Source organism: Castor canadensis, chromosome X (genome assembly GCF_047511655.1).
Source record: "Castor canadensis chromosome X, mCasCan1.hap1v2, whole genome shotgun sequence".
Classification (NCBI taxonomy): Eukaryota; Metazoa; Chordata; class Mammalia; order Rodentia; family Castoridae; genus Castor; species Castor canadensis.
In genome coordinates, this window is record NC_133405.1 from 128,376,216 (window position 1) to 128,392,010 (window position 15,795).

The 15,795-nt window shown below is 38.7% G+C and overlaps 1 protein-coding gene across 15 annotated transcripts in view; it reads right to left on the reverse strand.

The window, feature by feature from the left end:
* Positions 1 to 15,795, reverse strand: part of Reps2 (RALBP1 associated Eps domain containing 2) — a 221,936-nt gene that overhangs the window by 83,180 nt on the left and 122,961 nt on the right. For all 15 annotated transcript variants that reach the window (XM_074063411.1, XM_074063408.1, XM_074063409.1 and 12 more), the window contains 2 exons: positions 10,952 to 11,094; positions 3,983 to 4,077 (listed from right to left, as the gene is read on the reverse strand). In XM_074063411.1, coding sequence (XP_073919512.1) covers positions 3,983 to 4,077; positions 10,952 to 11,094 — 238 coding nt within the window. The remainder of the gene's footprint in view (positions 1 to 3,982; positions 4,078 to 10,951; positions 11,095 to 15,795) is intronic.

A 15,795-nucleotide genomic window follows, 5' to 3' on the forward strand; every position in this document is an offset into this window, starting at 1 on the left:
ACTGCATTGCATACTTTAAATGGGTGTGTTATGTGAATTATTTTTCAATGAAGCTGCTTTAAAAAGAAAGAAATCCAGTAATTTAACAAACACTGCTAAAAGGAGTATACTTACAATTATAAATTATAATTCTTAATGAAAATAAGTAGTGTTACAGCTCTGCTGTCTTTAGAAAAAGATGCACTCCTAAGCAAACTTCTCATGACCAAGATTTCAATCAGTTCCTCATAACAGATTAAAAGACTGACAGAATAATGAATAATAGTTTAGAAAAAAAATCAAATACTTAGTCATTAGCTATTAAATTTTGGACTAAACTTTTTTTTTGAAACAGTCTTACTATGTTGTCCAGGATAACTTGAATTTGCTATTGTAGCCCAGGCTGGCCTTGAACTCTTCAATCTTCCTGCCTCAGCTGCCCCAGGTGCTGGGATTACAAGTGTGGGTCACCAAGCCCAGCTTAAACTTTTTTGTTGAATCTTTTTGTTAGCATATATCAATTGTGCAAAGTAATGACTTTCATTATGACCTTTCCATACATGCATAGTATCCTGTATCTTCCATTCTTCCCCCTTTTCCCTTCCACATACCTTATAGTCCCTCTATACTTTCATGTCCCTTTTTCCCCTAAATGCCATATATGAGAGAAAATATACTTGTCTTTGTGAGATTAGCTTATTTTGCTTAATACAATGATCTCCTGTTTCATCCATTTTCCTGCAAACTACATAATTTCATTCTCCTTTAACTCCACTGAGTATATATGCCACATTTTCTTTATCCATTCATCCATTGACGCACCTAGGCTGATTGTATAATTGGTTATTGTGAATGATGCAGCAATAAACATGGGTATGCAGGTGTCTCTCTGGTAAGCTGACTTTGATCTTTTTTGATATATAGCCAGAAGTGGTATGGCTAGATCATATGGTAGTCCTATTTTTAATTTTTTGAGGAACCACCATACTCCAGAGCAGCTAGACTAGTTATATTCCCATCAATGATAGGAATGTATAAGGGTTCCTTTTTCCCCACATCTTCACCAAAATTTGTTGTTGTTTTCTTGATGATAGTTATTCTAACTGGGGTGAGATGGAATCTCAGGGTAGTTTTATTTTGCAATTCTCTGATGGCTGAAGTTGTTTAACATGTTTTCACGTATTTATTGGTCATTTGTATTTCTTCATTTGAAAAGTGTCTGTTCAGTTCATTTGTCCATCTATTGATTGGATTATTTGCTCTTTTTGGTGTTTAATTTTTTTAGTTCTTTATATATTCTGAGTATTAATCGCCTGTCAAATGAATAACTGGAAAATTTCCTAATTTCAGCTCTGATCTTTATTATTTTTTTCTACTAATTTTTAGTTTGGCTTCTTGTTTTTCTAAAAACTTGAAGTGAATCATTAGGTTATTTATCTGCTATCTCTACTCAAAGCTTTAAACTTCCCTCTTAGAACTGCCTTTGCTGTATTGCAGATTCTGGTAAGTGGTATTTTCATTTGCTTCTAGGAATTGTGTTTTTAGTTTTCTCCAGATTGTGGAATCACCCACTGACTGTTCAAAAATGTACTGTTTAATCTCCATGAGTTTGTATATTTTCTGTAATTTCTCTTGCTGTTGATTTCTGGTTTCATTCCATTGTGATCTGGTAACACACAAAAAATTGCTTCAATTTTCTGTATTGGTTTTATAGCCTAAAATGTGATCCATTTTGGAGAAAATTCCATAGGCTGCTGAGGAAAATGGGTTTTCTACAGGTGTTGGATGCAATATTCTGTAGGTATGCAGTAAATTTATTTAATCTATGGTGCTGTCTAACTCTGAAATTTCTTTGTTAATTTTTGTCTGGATGATCAATAGATGAGAATGGGATACTAAAATTTCCCACTATTATTGTATCCAGACCTATCTGTCCCTTTATGTCCAGTAGTGTTTGCTTTATGATGACCTGCACTTCTTAAATGACCAAGTCATCCATTAACCTTTTCATCCTTTTATTATTTCATCCTTTAATTCTGTCTACTATATTCATTATATAAAAACTCCTTAAAAAATAGCAATTTGATTGGAAGGAAGAGGTTTTTGTTGTTATTTTTGCTTTCTTATTTAGACAGGGGGGAAAAAGACTATGCAGAGATTTTAAGTACTTTTTTTCCCAAAGGACCAGTTAAAGTATACAAAAGTATATGAAACTAGTTGCATATAGTATGGATAAAGATGAGTATACATAATGTCATTAAGCACATCAGAGTGTGTGTGTGTGTGTGTGTGTGTGTGTGTAACTAACACACCTTCTGGCCACTTGTATATTTGCGTTTCCTTACTTTTAGACAAATGGTAAGTGACTACATGGGGAAAACAACATGAGTCAGCAACATAATTTCTACTCCAAAACAGTAGTATTTTTCTCTAATGGAAGGGCAAAGACCATCTCATACCATAGTAAATTGGAATGATGTGTTTACATAGAAAGAATAAGAACTTATGACATTTTAAAGAAAACTACCTAACAACCTCATAATTTTACACAAGCAGGGGTGCATCACATGCACATACCACACAGTGCAAGTGTGTCAGAGAGCTATAGAGGTATCCATCCTAGCCTGATAGAAAAACCTCTTCAGAGACCCCCAGAAGCTTCAACGTAAACTAAGGGCCATGGGAAGCAGACAACTATTGTATCTGCTTCTTAATCAGATGCATTCTGCAACAAAAGAAATTTTAAAAACCAAAATTCTTCAAATGCACATCTACCACTCCTCCAGAAATCCCTTTTCTTTATATCTTTTCCCCATGAGTAGAAATCTGCTGAGGAAAGCACCATGAAGGCTACAACATGAAGAGTACCACAGAAGTAAAGAGATGCTAACCAGAGGGAGCACCAGAGAGGCTGGCTTGATTGGCTCCTGGCGGGAAGCAGAGGATATCACTGATAACATACACTATAGGCACAAGCCCCTGTGTTAGAGGATAAATAATCACACACAGCACAAGAAATTAAAGAAATGTCCCTATACCCTTCCTTTCACTGCTATAGTCTTGTAATGATACTAAAGTGGGTCAGAGGATTCTAACAGGTCTGTGAATAAACTCAATTTAGTTCCATACTCTGATTTTATCATAACATTGCATACATGTACCAAATTATCATATTTACCTCATGCATATGTATAAATATTATATGCCAATTAAAGTTGTTTTAATTTTTTAATAAACACTTTACAGATTTTTATTTTATTTTTTGGTGCTGGGGATTGAACCTTGAGCCTCACAATTGCTAGGCAAGTACTCTACTACTAATCTATACCCTAGCACCATTTCCAGATTTTCTTTTAGGAAGATGTCAAAATTTGTCATCACAGTAATCATGATAGTGATGATGTTGAAAATAATAGTGATGATGACAACAATAACCATAATGATTCTTATTTATCAATCTATAGCTAAGGATGGATAAGCACTCGGTTAAGCCATTTCATCAATGGCCCAACATTATGTGAATTCTCAAAGTCTCTTTGGGGAATCCAAATCAGTCTCCATTTGATATAAAAGTTAAAAAACCCTGAGGAAGCTTAGACTGTGATAATAATTCTCAAACCTCTTGTTGAAACTGTTCTCATTCATTATACCTTGCTAATGCCCAGCTACTAGAAGTATAACTTAAATTGTTTTAGGGAATTGAAACTTAGTTAAAGTAAAAAACCTGGCTAGCATCTTCTGCCTTAGTTTGGCTATACTTAAGTTTCACCCCTAGAATGTCAAAAGATGTTAGTAACTTCACAAACCCTAGTTTTATGGAAAAGAGAAAAATAATTATAGACATTTCTGGTATCTAGATTTGAAAGGCCAACTCTCAAAGTAATTACCAACAAGTCTGAAGGGAAATTGTTATAAAAGTTCATTTTCCAAAGTTTGTAAAGAACATAAGCTAAAATTTACTTTTATACACATCATTATTTATTAACATAGGAAGATCTTTTACCTCCATTCGATTCAAGTCACGGGGTTGTTGGTTTACTGGCATTGACTCTGAATAAGAATCAAATAATGTACACTCCCACTTGGACTTAGGGAAAGCTAAAAAGAAAGAAAATAAACAAATAAGAATATTTATTGCCAGCTATTGTCAGCTTTTCTGTGCTTGTTAAATATAACAACAAAGTCAGATGGCGCCTATAAACTACCTGTAACACTGATTATGTTCAGGTAGTATTTAAGTTCTTTACAAATATAGTCTAGTACTTCTATCATCCCCATTTTACACATGCTGAATCTGAGAAACAGGGAATTCTAAGCAACTTATGTAAGGTCATATAGCTGGTAAATGAAGGGCAGGGAGTTGAACTCCTAACAGTCCAGCTAAAGGGTCCATGCTCTCAGTAACTCATGTTACAATATAGTAGCATAATGGTCATTTTCCACATTAGTCATCACTACCACAATATGTTAAAAGTTTTAACTATGCCACTAGCATAATTTGTAAACATAGCAACAATGGTGATAGTTTGAATACTATGAACATTAACAAAATACTTCATTTTAGCTATTGTTGGATATAAACAAGATTTTATAATGATGTATGTCCAAGAAAACTTTATGAAATACTTATGTCTTTTATTAGTAGGAAAATAAAAGCATAAATTCTCGCTGATTTATGATAAGGAAATAAGAATCATGTTATGGGTCTCTTCTAACATACAGTAGTGACAGTGGCTATTAGTGGAGTAGCTGACTGAATTTAGCAGGAAGAAAACTCATGCTACTTAATAAGCTAATTACCTACAGCCAAGCTATTCCTTAGGAACAAATTCTGCTTCACTTTACCACAAAATAATTAAGAATGACATATCTTGAGGCTGGGGATATAGCTCAAGTGGTAGAGTACTTGTCCAGCAAGTCAATTTCCAGTACCACAAAAAAAAAGAATGACATATCTCAATAGCTAAAAAAAGCTTATCAATGTTCTAAAGAGGAAAAACAGACTGGGGTAGATAACAAACAGAAGCTACTAATCGAATTTGTCAAGACACACTATTAGAAAGAAAGTCAAATTTTAATGATTTTAAAAGTTGAATCTAATGTGTCAAAATGGATTGGCATTGTTTTTAATCCTTATCTACCTGGCCCACCCTCATTACGGATTGAAATACCACCTTTGCTCTGCAATAAAGTACTGGCCAGTAAAGTACGTGGAGTTGAATGTAAACACCTTAATTTGTTCACTTGCTTACTCTGATCTGAGTTTTGCTGATATCAAATGGTGTAAACCATAGGCCCTGGTGATTTTTCTGACCATACCTGGTGGTCTATTTCCTTGAAAAAAACTCAACAAAATACAATTCCTCAGTCCAGTCCCAACAGTAAGTATTTTCAACCAATGTAAGACTAAAGGAGGGCACTGGCTTAACTAACTCCATTTTGTCCCTCTGCCACCTTAACCTTTTTTTCTTCTGAGGCTACACACACACACACACACACACACACACACACACACACACACACACACACACAGAGTTACCTTGGGACTCCAGGAAGGACAGGATCAATAAATGTCTTGTGACAAAAGCTAAACTGCCCCTCAGACAACAACGCCTTTTTCTTAACATGACCTGATGCCACCTGACCATCCTGGGAAAATGATCAACTGGATCACATCTTTGGCCATGACTACCTAATTACACGTACCTCTCACCCCTGCCATTAAATCTTCCCCTACTCAAACCTAAAATTTATGTCAGTACCCTGAAGACGATCTTGGGGTCAATGAATCCCTTTGTCTACCTGATGTGTCCATGTTCTATTAAATCCCCTTTCTCTGCCATTCATCAGTCTTTTATTGGTGTATAGGGATGGGTGGCTGAGCCTAGTCTGGTTGGGAATTCCAGAGTCAGGGCTATTCGCCCTAAAACTCTTGATTTCAACTTCTCTTTCTAGTCGAACCATCAGTGCTCTGACTACAACTATAAAATCAATGCCCTCTCATGTGAGAGTCTTGTGCAGAAAGCTAATACTTTCAAAAAATAAAAATGACAACAATTAACTGCTAAATCTCTCTCCAATGTGTCTATACATCTCCATCTCCACTGTCACCTCCCCAGTGCAAGTCCTGGCTACTCCTGACTAGACTGCTACCCTAACTTAATTTCTATCTTTGCCCTTCAAACCCAGTTCCCTGGAGGGCAACAAGTACAATTATCTAAAACAATAAATCAGATGCCACTTCCCTTCTTAACATAGGTCAGTATTACTGCTCACAATTTGTTCCCTACCTTCCTTTTCAGCCTCATCTCGGCCTCTGTTCCTCATTCTGTACACTGAAATTTCTACTCCCATGCTCCAAGCCCCTTCTCAGTGACTCTCCAGCACAACTTGTGTTCTCTCTTCCTAGACCACAGAGAATAACACACTGCCTTTCACATAGTAAGTACTCAACATTTTTAGCAAACTGTATGATGAAAATTTTCTGCCAGAATCCACTCAGTCACAAAGATGAGAAAATACCAGAAGGCTCACGGGTAACCCGCCAAACAAACCAATTTATCCTTACAACTCTGCCCTCTAATGTGGGAAAAGGGATTATTTTTGTAACTACAAGTAAAAGTGCATCAAATACAATTTCTATTTCATTATTAATTAAAAGCAAGCTTTATGGTTTTGGATGTATGATATTATCAACAAGATTTACACTCTTCAGCAATCTTGCCAAAAACTGGATATATTTTTTTACAAGACTGAATATAGATCAATTTGAAAAATGTTTGAGGAAAGTAAGAACTAAGTTTTAAAGAAAAAGCTAAATGAGATTCCATAAAAATGAACCAAAAATGAGTAGGACCACTCATTATTTTACAGAGTCTAAAATGTTCTGGCTTTTCTTGAGCTTCATACAAAGATAAACATGGGTGATAAAGTATTCAAAAATTAACTGCTAAACCCTCAAGGTTTGCCTAAAATACACTATGACTGACATTGATGAGGAGGGAGGGAAGGAAGGAAGGAAAGAAGGAAAGGAGGGAGGGAGGAAGGAAGTGAGGGAAGGGAAAACACCCCATCATTCAACTTAGGACCTTCAGATTTCTAAAACTTAGGACAGTGACTTTTGTAATAGACCATGATGAAGACCCCAAAATGGAAAACAAAGTATGGAGTGGGAAATAAAGTTAGCTAGGACTCTCCCCAGGGCTGGAAAGCAAAAACTGTGAAAGTATTGAATACAACTGAATAATCCTGAAGCAGACCTTGGGCCTCTGGCCATCTGTTAACTGCCATAAGAAAGACAAAAGCCTTTGGAAGTCCCATTCCAAAGAGAAGGGGTTCTTCTGTGTCCATGTGCTACATTCGTAATGGGGAGACATGCAGTTGCAAAGAAGATAACCCCCAAAATATCAGCTCTACTTAGCCAGAATTCAGGAGAGAGGGAAGGGGAAGGCAAAGAAGGAAGTAGGAGAGAGGGGAAAAGAAAGAGACAGAGAGACTGAGACACCAAAGAACAGTTTACCATGCTGCTCAACTGCAAGCTAGGGACCCACGAGGGTCTTCCCCAACCTTGAAGGAAGGGCAGCAAGCTAGAGTTACTGCCTGCCATAGGTGGAAAGATGCTGTTATTAGCAAAGTTCTGTAGCACTAGTTTAGTGGTCATGAATCCTTTAGTTTTTGTTTATCATGCAAGGTTTTTATTTCTTCTTCAATTACGAAGGATAGCTTTGCTGGGCACAGTAATCTAGGTTGACAGTTATTTTCTTTCAGGCTTGAAATACATCATCCTATGCCCTCCTTGCTTTTAAAGTTTCTGTTGAAAAATCTGTTGTTATTCTGATGCATTTGTCTTTATAGGTGACTTGGCACATCTCCCTTGCAGCTTTCAATACTCTTTCCTTGTTCTGTATGCCTAATGTTTTAACAAAAAATGATGTGGGCAGGTCTTTTCTGGTTTTGTCTGTACCTGGAAAACCATCTCCTTCTCAACATTTGGGAAGTTTTCTGTTATGTCATTTCATATGTTTTCTAGGCCTTTTGTTCACACCCCTTCTTCTATGCCCATGATTCATAGGTTTAGTATTTTAATGGTGTCTTGCATGTACTGTTCATATTTCTTTGGGTTTTTTTCTCTATCTTCACCTGTATGTTCTAATACAACTACTTTGTCTTCAAACCCTGATATTCTGTCTTCAACTTATCCAGTCTTCTGGAGAGACTTTCAACTGAGTTGTTTTATTTAACTTATTGAACTTTTCACTTCCAGAATTTCAATTTGATTTTTAAGAATTTCTATATCTTTACTGAATTCCTCTTTCCTGTCCTGCATTGTCTCATTTCATTCATCTCTTTATTTGAGTTTTCCTGGAATTGATTCAAGCATTTATTTGTGTCCTTGTTAATTTCATTCACCATTCTTTGTCTGAGATTTCATCTGCTTCATATTGTGTTTGTTATTATGGAGTTTTTGAGCTTTGTAGGAGTCACATTCCCTTGTTTTTTCATATTTCTTGTGTTTCTGCATTGGCATTCATACATCTAAGGCCAAGTCATTGGCTGGAAGTTTTAAACACATGTAATCTTTCAGTTGAAATAATTTCAATGTTCAGGCAGGGCAATGTAGTAGCAGGGTTGAGGAGCTATTTCTCACCATTGGACTGGGGGAATGGCTCAGTAGCCAAGCATTTGCTCTGCTACTCAGGGCACTAGACCTGATCCCCAGCACTGCTCAGATCAAGGAAAAACTAGCTGGAATCTCTTGTAAAAGAGTCAGTTACCAACTTCTAGTCTGCTTTCACTATAGAAGCTTCTGGGAGCCCGTGCTGGCCTGTGGTCTAGGTAGAGTCCCACTTGTTCTACAAGCCACCCAGTTTGTGTCCCCAAGAGGTGGGAAGCATCAAAGCCTAGGGGAGAGCCCTCAACGCACCAGAGAGTGTGGGGAGCAAACACAGTACCAAGTTCTGCATTGGCAGGGGGAAAACTGAGGGTCCTAGGGAATCTGTTGGCTGGTTTCAGTGCTTACAGACCCCATCAAGTAATACACCTCCTAGTGGGGTATAGAAAACTATAGAAATCACATGATTCAGAGGGTCTGGATTTGGGGCCCTCAGTCCTACCTGGCAGCAAACTCACGATGGAGTGCACTTCCCAGAGGTGGGTCTTGGGGCTTTCAAACTCTGCCTAGCAGTTCACCTCCTGGTTGAGGGGAGGACACTACAGAAATCACATGATTCTGAAGGCCTACACTCAGGGTCCTCAGATATGCCTGGCAGCAAAAGCACACAGGCAGGAGGCAGGCTCAGGAAGCTGGATTCTATGCAACCATAGGCTTGGTGCTTTACTTTCGCTGTGACCCTCAGGTGATGGGACTCACCTTCACCAGAGTAGGCAGGGCCTCTGATTACCATGCCTTTCTCTGCAGGACCACATAGGACTCTCTCTCCCTTTCATGGATATCTCCCACCCAGACACTGTGGCAGGGTGCCCCAACACACACTGAGCTATGATTGTTCCTTGTTTTCAAGCCCCCAGAATATCTCAGTCTCAAACTATAAGCCCTCTCTTAAGATGGAATCTTGCTTTAGCTCTCACAAATGAGGGGAGCAATGGAATGTCTTTCTTCCCTGAGGCTCGCCTTTCACAATGGAGCAGTCACTGTCTCACCAAATCCCTGCAATGGGTTTAAGGCTTTCAGGAGCTGTGGGTTTATCCTGCAGGAAGAAGTATCAGTCTGTTGCCAGAGCCACCTGGCTTACCTTGTGACTGTGTCTTTGGCTTCTCCTTCCTCTGGTGGGGAGCCAGGGATGGTGCTTGGAACTATTTGTTGCTTTTCTCTGTGGCCTCTGTTTCTCCATACTTTTTTGCTGTTCTGCCACCTTTTTGTGATTCCTGGTGCCCTTCCTGTCTTTTTCTCTTCAGAATAGAGTCTCTCTTTTGTTAACTGACTCTTCTCATTCATGGAGTCAAAATGATGGCTACTTCTACTCCACCATCTTCCTAGGCCTCCTCTCAAGACTGATTTAGATGAGACATTTACACTGTGAATCTTCTGTCATCATGAGGAGGGAACAAGATAATCTAAGGTCTTTTCCAGAACTACCCACAAAAGTTACACACTAGTAACTTTAGACCCTGTTCCATCTTGCCAGTAATCACCCATGACTAAACTCTCATTTTTAAAGAACCCTTCCCTAAGAAATAAGGAAGGTGAAAGGGCCAGCTGTTTTTGGACCCCTTCAATGGAAACTTTATTTCTCTCAAAAATGGAAAGCAGGCTAGTGCCCATTGCTTTTGAAAAAGGCAAGTGACACTGGTTTTCCAATCTTCCAAAGAATGATACAAATGTTGGATTAGCCATAACTCTTACCCAAAGGGTTCAAAACAGTTGTTTAGGGGTGACTGTTTTATTAAGGAGAAATATAAAAAGTTCTATACCAACTTCTGGTGTACTGGAATGTTCTATTTATCTACTTACAGTTACATGGGTATATAAACATACAAAAATTCATTGAGCACACATTTAAGACTACAGCACTTTGCATTTTTCATTGCACATCATTTTTAACCTTTCAGGTGGGTATAGATTTCTATTCCATTCCACTGCTCAAGGCCACTTATAGATGTGGGGATATGTCTCAACAGGCCAAGTCGGAACTTGGCTCTATGAGATCTTTCTGTTCATTTTACATCAAAAGAGGCTCAGTACTTTCCCCTTCCACAACTGTCATGAAAGGGTGACTGTTTCCAATCCATCCAGAGGGTAGCAGAATTGAAAAAAACAGATAATTCACACTTACCTATTACTTAGGTGAAAGTCTGATACAAATTAAAGAAAAGTAAATACAGATACCAAGGACTCCCCAGTGTCTAGACATCATTTTAAGAAATAAAAGTTTCTTATTAGGCCTCCATGTAATGTGTCTACAGTTTATGATGTATGATGATGTCTTACCTGCTATGTATGATGACGTCTTACCTGCTTGCAAGTACTCTGGCTGCAGAGTTGGAGGCAGGCCCTCAGGCAGTGGGTAGCCGTTCTTGCGAGCCACAATGAGATGAAATGCAGCACAAAACTCAGGCAGAGTCAAGGCTCCATCACAATCAGCATCACTAAGTTCCCTAGTACAGCAGATATCATGAGTGCCTGCCATGCAGCTTCAGCTTCAAACATACAAACACAACTCCCAGGCTTTTTGTCAATGGCAAGGTACCCAAATCCTCCAAGTCCAACCCACTTGAAGTCTCAGGGGGCCACTCAGAGGAAGAAAAAGCTGTCTGACATCATCAGCATGGGTAGAATTTTGTAATAAAATTTTAAATTCTTCAGGTTCTTTGTTAGGTCTGTTTTACAATACTAAGATTTGGCAGAAGAAACTCTAGCACAAAAAGAAAAGTGATGCCTGGAATTTACGGTTATTTATAAATACAGGTTGCAGGGTGTGAAGAGTTCTGGACTTAGTGCTCCAAAGAGGCAGAGGAAAGGTACTTCCCTTCCTCACAAATAGGTGCTTCACTTTTTTCAGTTTTAAGGGAAAACCTTGAACTTTGCAAGTTGATTAAACATTTGTAGCAAACTAGGCTTCAGGACAAGAAAGATGTAAGTTAGAAGCTTCCACCGTTTTGACACCAGGAATGAGAAGTGTCAGTTAACAAAGGAGAGACTATATTCTGAAGAGAGAAAGACAGGAAGGGCATCAGGAATCACAAAAAGGTGGCAGAAGCAAAAAAGCATGGAGAAACAGGCCATGGAGAAAAGCAGGCAACAGTTCCAAGCCCATCCCTGGCTCTCCACAAGAGGAAGCCAAAGACACAATCACAAGGTAATCCAGGTGGCCCTGGCAACAGACTGATACTTCTTCCTGCAGGATAAACCCACACCTCCTCAAAGCCTTAAACCCACTGCGGGGATTTGGTGAGACAGTGACTGCTCCATTGTGAAAGGCTAGCCTCAGGGAAGAAAGACATTCCTTCACTTCCCTTATCTCACAGGACTATAGCAAGACACCATCTTGAAAGAAGGCATGTTGTTTGAGACTGAGATAATTCTGGGGGCTTAAAAACAAGGAACAATCATAGCTCAGTGAGTGTTGGGACACACTGCCACAGTGTCTGGGTGGGAGATAACCACGAAAGGTGGTCAAGGAGAGGGAGAGGGTCTGATGTCGTCTGGAAGAGAAGTTCAAGCAGCAAAGTAATGGGAAGCTCCAGCAGCAAAGGGCATGGTGGTTGGAGGTGCTGCCCTCCCTGGTGAAGAGCAAGTCTCATCACCTGAGGGTTGCAGCAGAAACAAAGCATTAAGTCTGTGGTTGATGTAGTATTTGGCACCTATTGCCTGCCTCCTAGCTGTGTGCCTTATCAGTTAGTGGCTCAGACCCTCAGAATCCTGTGAAATCAACAGCCCACTCCCCCACACACCACAAGGTTAACTGTGGGCAGTGCCTGAAAGCACTGAGAACTACTCCCATGAACTCTATCCCAGCATGCATTTGGTGTAAGGTGATTATGAGGGCCCAGAGTCCAGGCCTGCCAAATAGCATGATTTCCATAGCCTCCTCCCCACAACAGGGAGGTAAACTCCTGGGCAGGTCTGAAAACACTGAGGCCCACCACACTGCCACTCTGGTCTGAGGTCCCTGAGCCTGAACCCTCCAAATCATATAATATCCCCAGCTTCCTCCCCTCCACAAGTTGGTGAACTGCTGGGTGGAGTCTGAAAGCACTGGGGACCTCCACCAAGAACTGCATCCCAGTGTGTGTTAGCTCCCAGGCCAGTCTGAGGGCCCCTAGTCCAGACCCTCTGAATCACAAGACTTCCTCACCTTCCTTCTTCCCACAGGGAGGGGAACTACTGGATGCAGTCTATAAGCAATGAGACCAGTTCTCCACCAGACAATGCAGAACTCAGTGCTGTATTTGCTCTTCCAACTCTCTGACACATTTAGGGTCACCCCAAAGCTTAAGTGCTTCTGCCCCTAGATACACAAACTGGGAAGAAGCTAGAAAATAACTGTCAACCTAATTGCACACACCCAGCTACAGCTGTCTGATTTTCAACAAAGGTGCCCAAAACATACACTGGAGAAAAGATAGCCTCATCAACAAATGATATTGGGAAAACTGGATAGCTACATGTAGAAGCCTGAACTAGACCCCTATCTCTGACCCTGTACAAAAATTAATTCTAAACAGATCAAAGATCTAAATATAAAACCTGAAAGTTTGGAACTACTAGAGGAATACATAGGTAAGACCCTTGAAAATATAGGCATTGGCAATACCTGAATATGACTCTTAATTGCTCAGGAAATAAGAACAAGAATTGACAAATGGGATTGTATTACATTTAAAAACTTCTTCACAGAAAAAGAAACAATTACTAGAATCAAGAGACAATCTACAGAATGGGAGGAATCTCTGCCAGCTATTCATTGGATAAAGGATTAATATACAGAATATATGAAGAGCTCCAAAAATTAAACACCAAAAAAAAATCTAATTCATAAATGGACAAATAAATTGAATGGATAGTTCTCAAATGAAGAAATACAAATGGCCAATAATTAAGAAATAAGAAATATTCAACATCCTCAGCCATAAGGGATATGCAACTCAAAACTACACTGAGGGGGCTAGAGTGTGGCTCAAGTGGTAGAGCGCCTGCCTAGCAAGCACAATGCCCTGAGTTCAACCCCCAGTAATGCAAAAAAAAAAAAAACTACACTGAGATTCCACCTCACCCCAGTCAGAATGGCAATCACCAAGAAAATAAACAACAAATGCTGGTGAGGATGCAGGAGGAAAGGAACTCTTAACACTGTTGGTGGGAATGTAAATTAGTGCATCCACTATGGAAATTAGTATTGATGTTCATCAAAAAACTAAAAGCAAAATTACCACATGATCCTGCTATACTAGTGCTGGGCATATATCCAAAGGACTGTAAATCAGCATATAATAGAGGTATCTGTATACCCATGTTTAAAGCAGCACGATTCATAATAGCTAAAATATGAAATTGGCTTAGGTGACCATCAACTGATGAATGGATAAAGACAGTGTGAAATATATATATTTTATATATATATATATATATATATATACACACACAATATATGTGTATACACATACAATGGATTATTATTCAGTCATAAAGAAGAACAAAATCATGTAGTTTGCAGGAAAACAGATGGAACTGGAGATCATCATGTTAAGTGAAATAAATCAGACTGAGAAAGACAAATATCACACATTCTCTCTCATACATGGAATCTAGATGGAATAAATGAATTACATGAGTGTAAAATGGTGGGGACTGTTTGGGGTTGGGAACCAGCAGGAGGAGGCAAGTGAAAGGGGGGTGAATATGATCAAAGTACTTCATATGTATATATGGAAATAAAATAATGAAACCCATTAAAAAATTTAAAAGTGAGGAGGATAGATAAAAAAGATTAAAAAAATCTCTCACAGAAGGGATGATTTGATCAAAGTATATTATATGCATGTATGGAAATATCACAATGAAATCACTTTGTACAATTAATATATGCTAATAAAGAGAAGAAACACTGTAGCAAACTATCCTCTTCTCAAGAATTCCTTCTTGGAAAAATAGAAATAAGTTCAATAAATACTGATTAAATTATATTTTAAGCTAAAGCTAGTACCCAGAGAAAACTGTAAGCAGATAAGACAAAAAATAAGAAAGGGAGAGTCTTAAAAAGGCTTATCTTCAAATGATGGTAGAGATTAATTTAACTAAAATACATTGTAAGCATTTTTGTAAATGTCACAATGTTCCCACAGTACAACAATAATATGATAATTTTAAAAAGAAAAAGGCTTATCCTCACTTTAGTCACTGTTTCCCACTAAAAGTCACAGACCTATTCACTCAGTACAATAGAGACCTATTTGCCAAAGGAACTAAGACCCTGTAAGGTCTACCATCTGTGAGATATCAGATACAAGTATGCTTGTATTAGGCAAGTATAGCAATAAGACTTACACAAGGGCTGGCTCAAGTGTAGAGTGCCTGCCTAGCAAGCATGGGGCCCTGAGTTCAAACTCGAATACCAGCATCCCCCCCAAAAAAAAAGACTTACAAAAGATTGTACTAGAAAGATATTGTTATTAGAAAGAAAACTGTTTCTAAGGCAAGCTCCATAACTGTACTTTGGACCAGTCAACTCCTCTACCTCCTCCTCTTGTTCTTCCAATTCAGAATGGAACAGCCCTGAAACAGCTGCTCTCCAGGATGAACAGTCCGGGAACTGCTTCAAATGTTAGAGAGAATGTTACTCAGCCTTCATGGCTGCATCTTGACAAAAAGATAAGGAAGCCTCATGATGAAAATATTATAGCTGGGAATTCTGCCAAAACAGCTTGTATTCTTTCAAAAATGATTGTTTCTTTTTCCCTAGCTTTAAAATCTAATATAAGGCTTGTTACTTAAAAAAAAAAAAGTTCAGAATCTCGTATACATTGGCATGCACAAGTATTATTGAAAGTTGTTCAATAAGATGCATAATACATAACATGGAATTGTAAATCCTAATTTTTATAACTCCTCATGAAAAAAACTTAACATAAATATTCCAATATTTTTATTATATATTTATAATAGCACAATCTCCGGCTTGGTCCTTGGGAAGAACTAAGCCACATGCAGCCCAGAGTTTATGGCACCAAGCATTTTCACAGATGCAAACAGAGCCATCTGGACCATTCCAGCATGGCCCTTCTGGAACTAGAGTCACAGCAGCCTAGGCAGCATGGTACGGTAGATGCTGCAGCTGCAAGGCTGAATTAGGGCCCAGC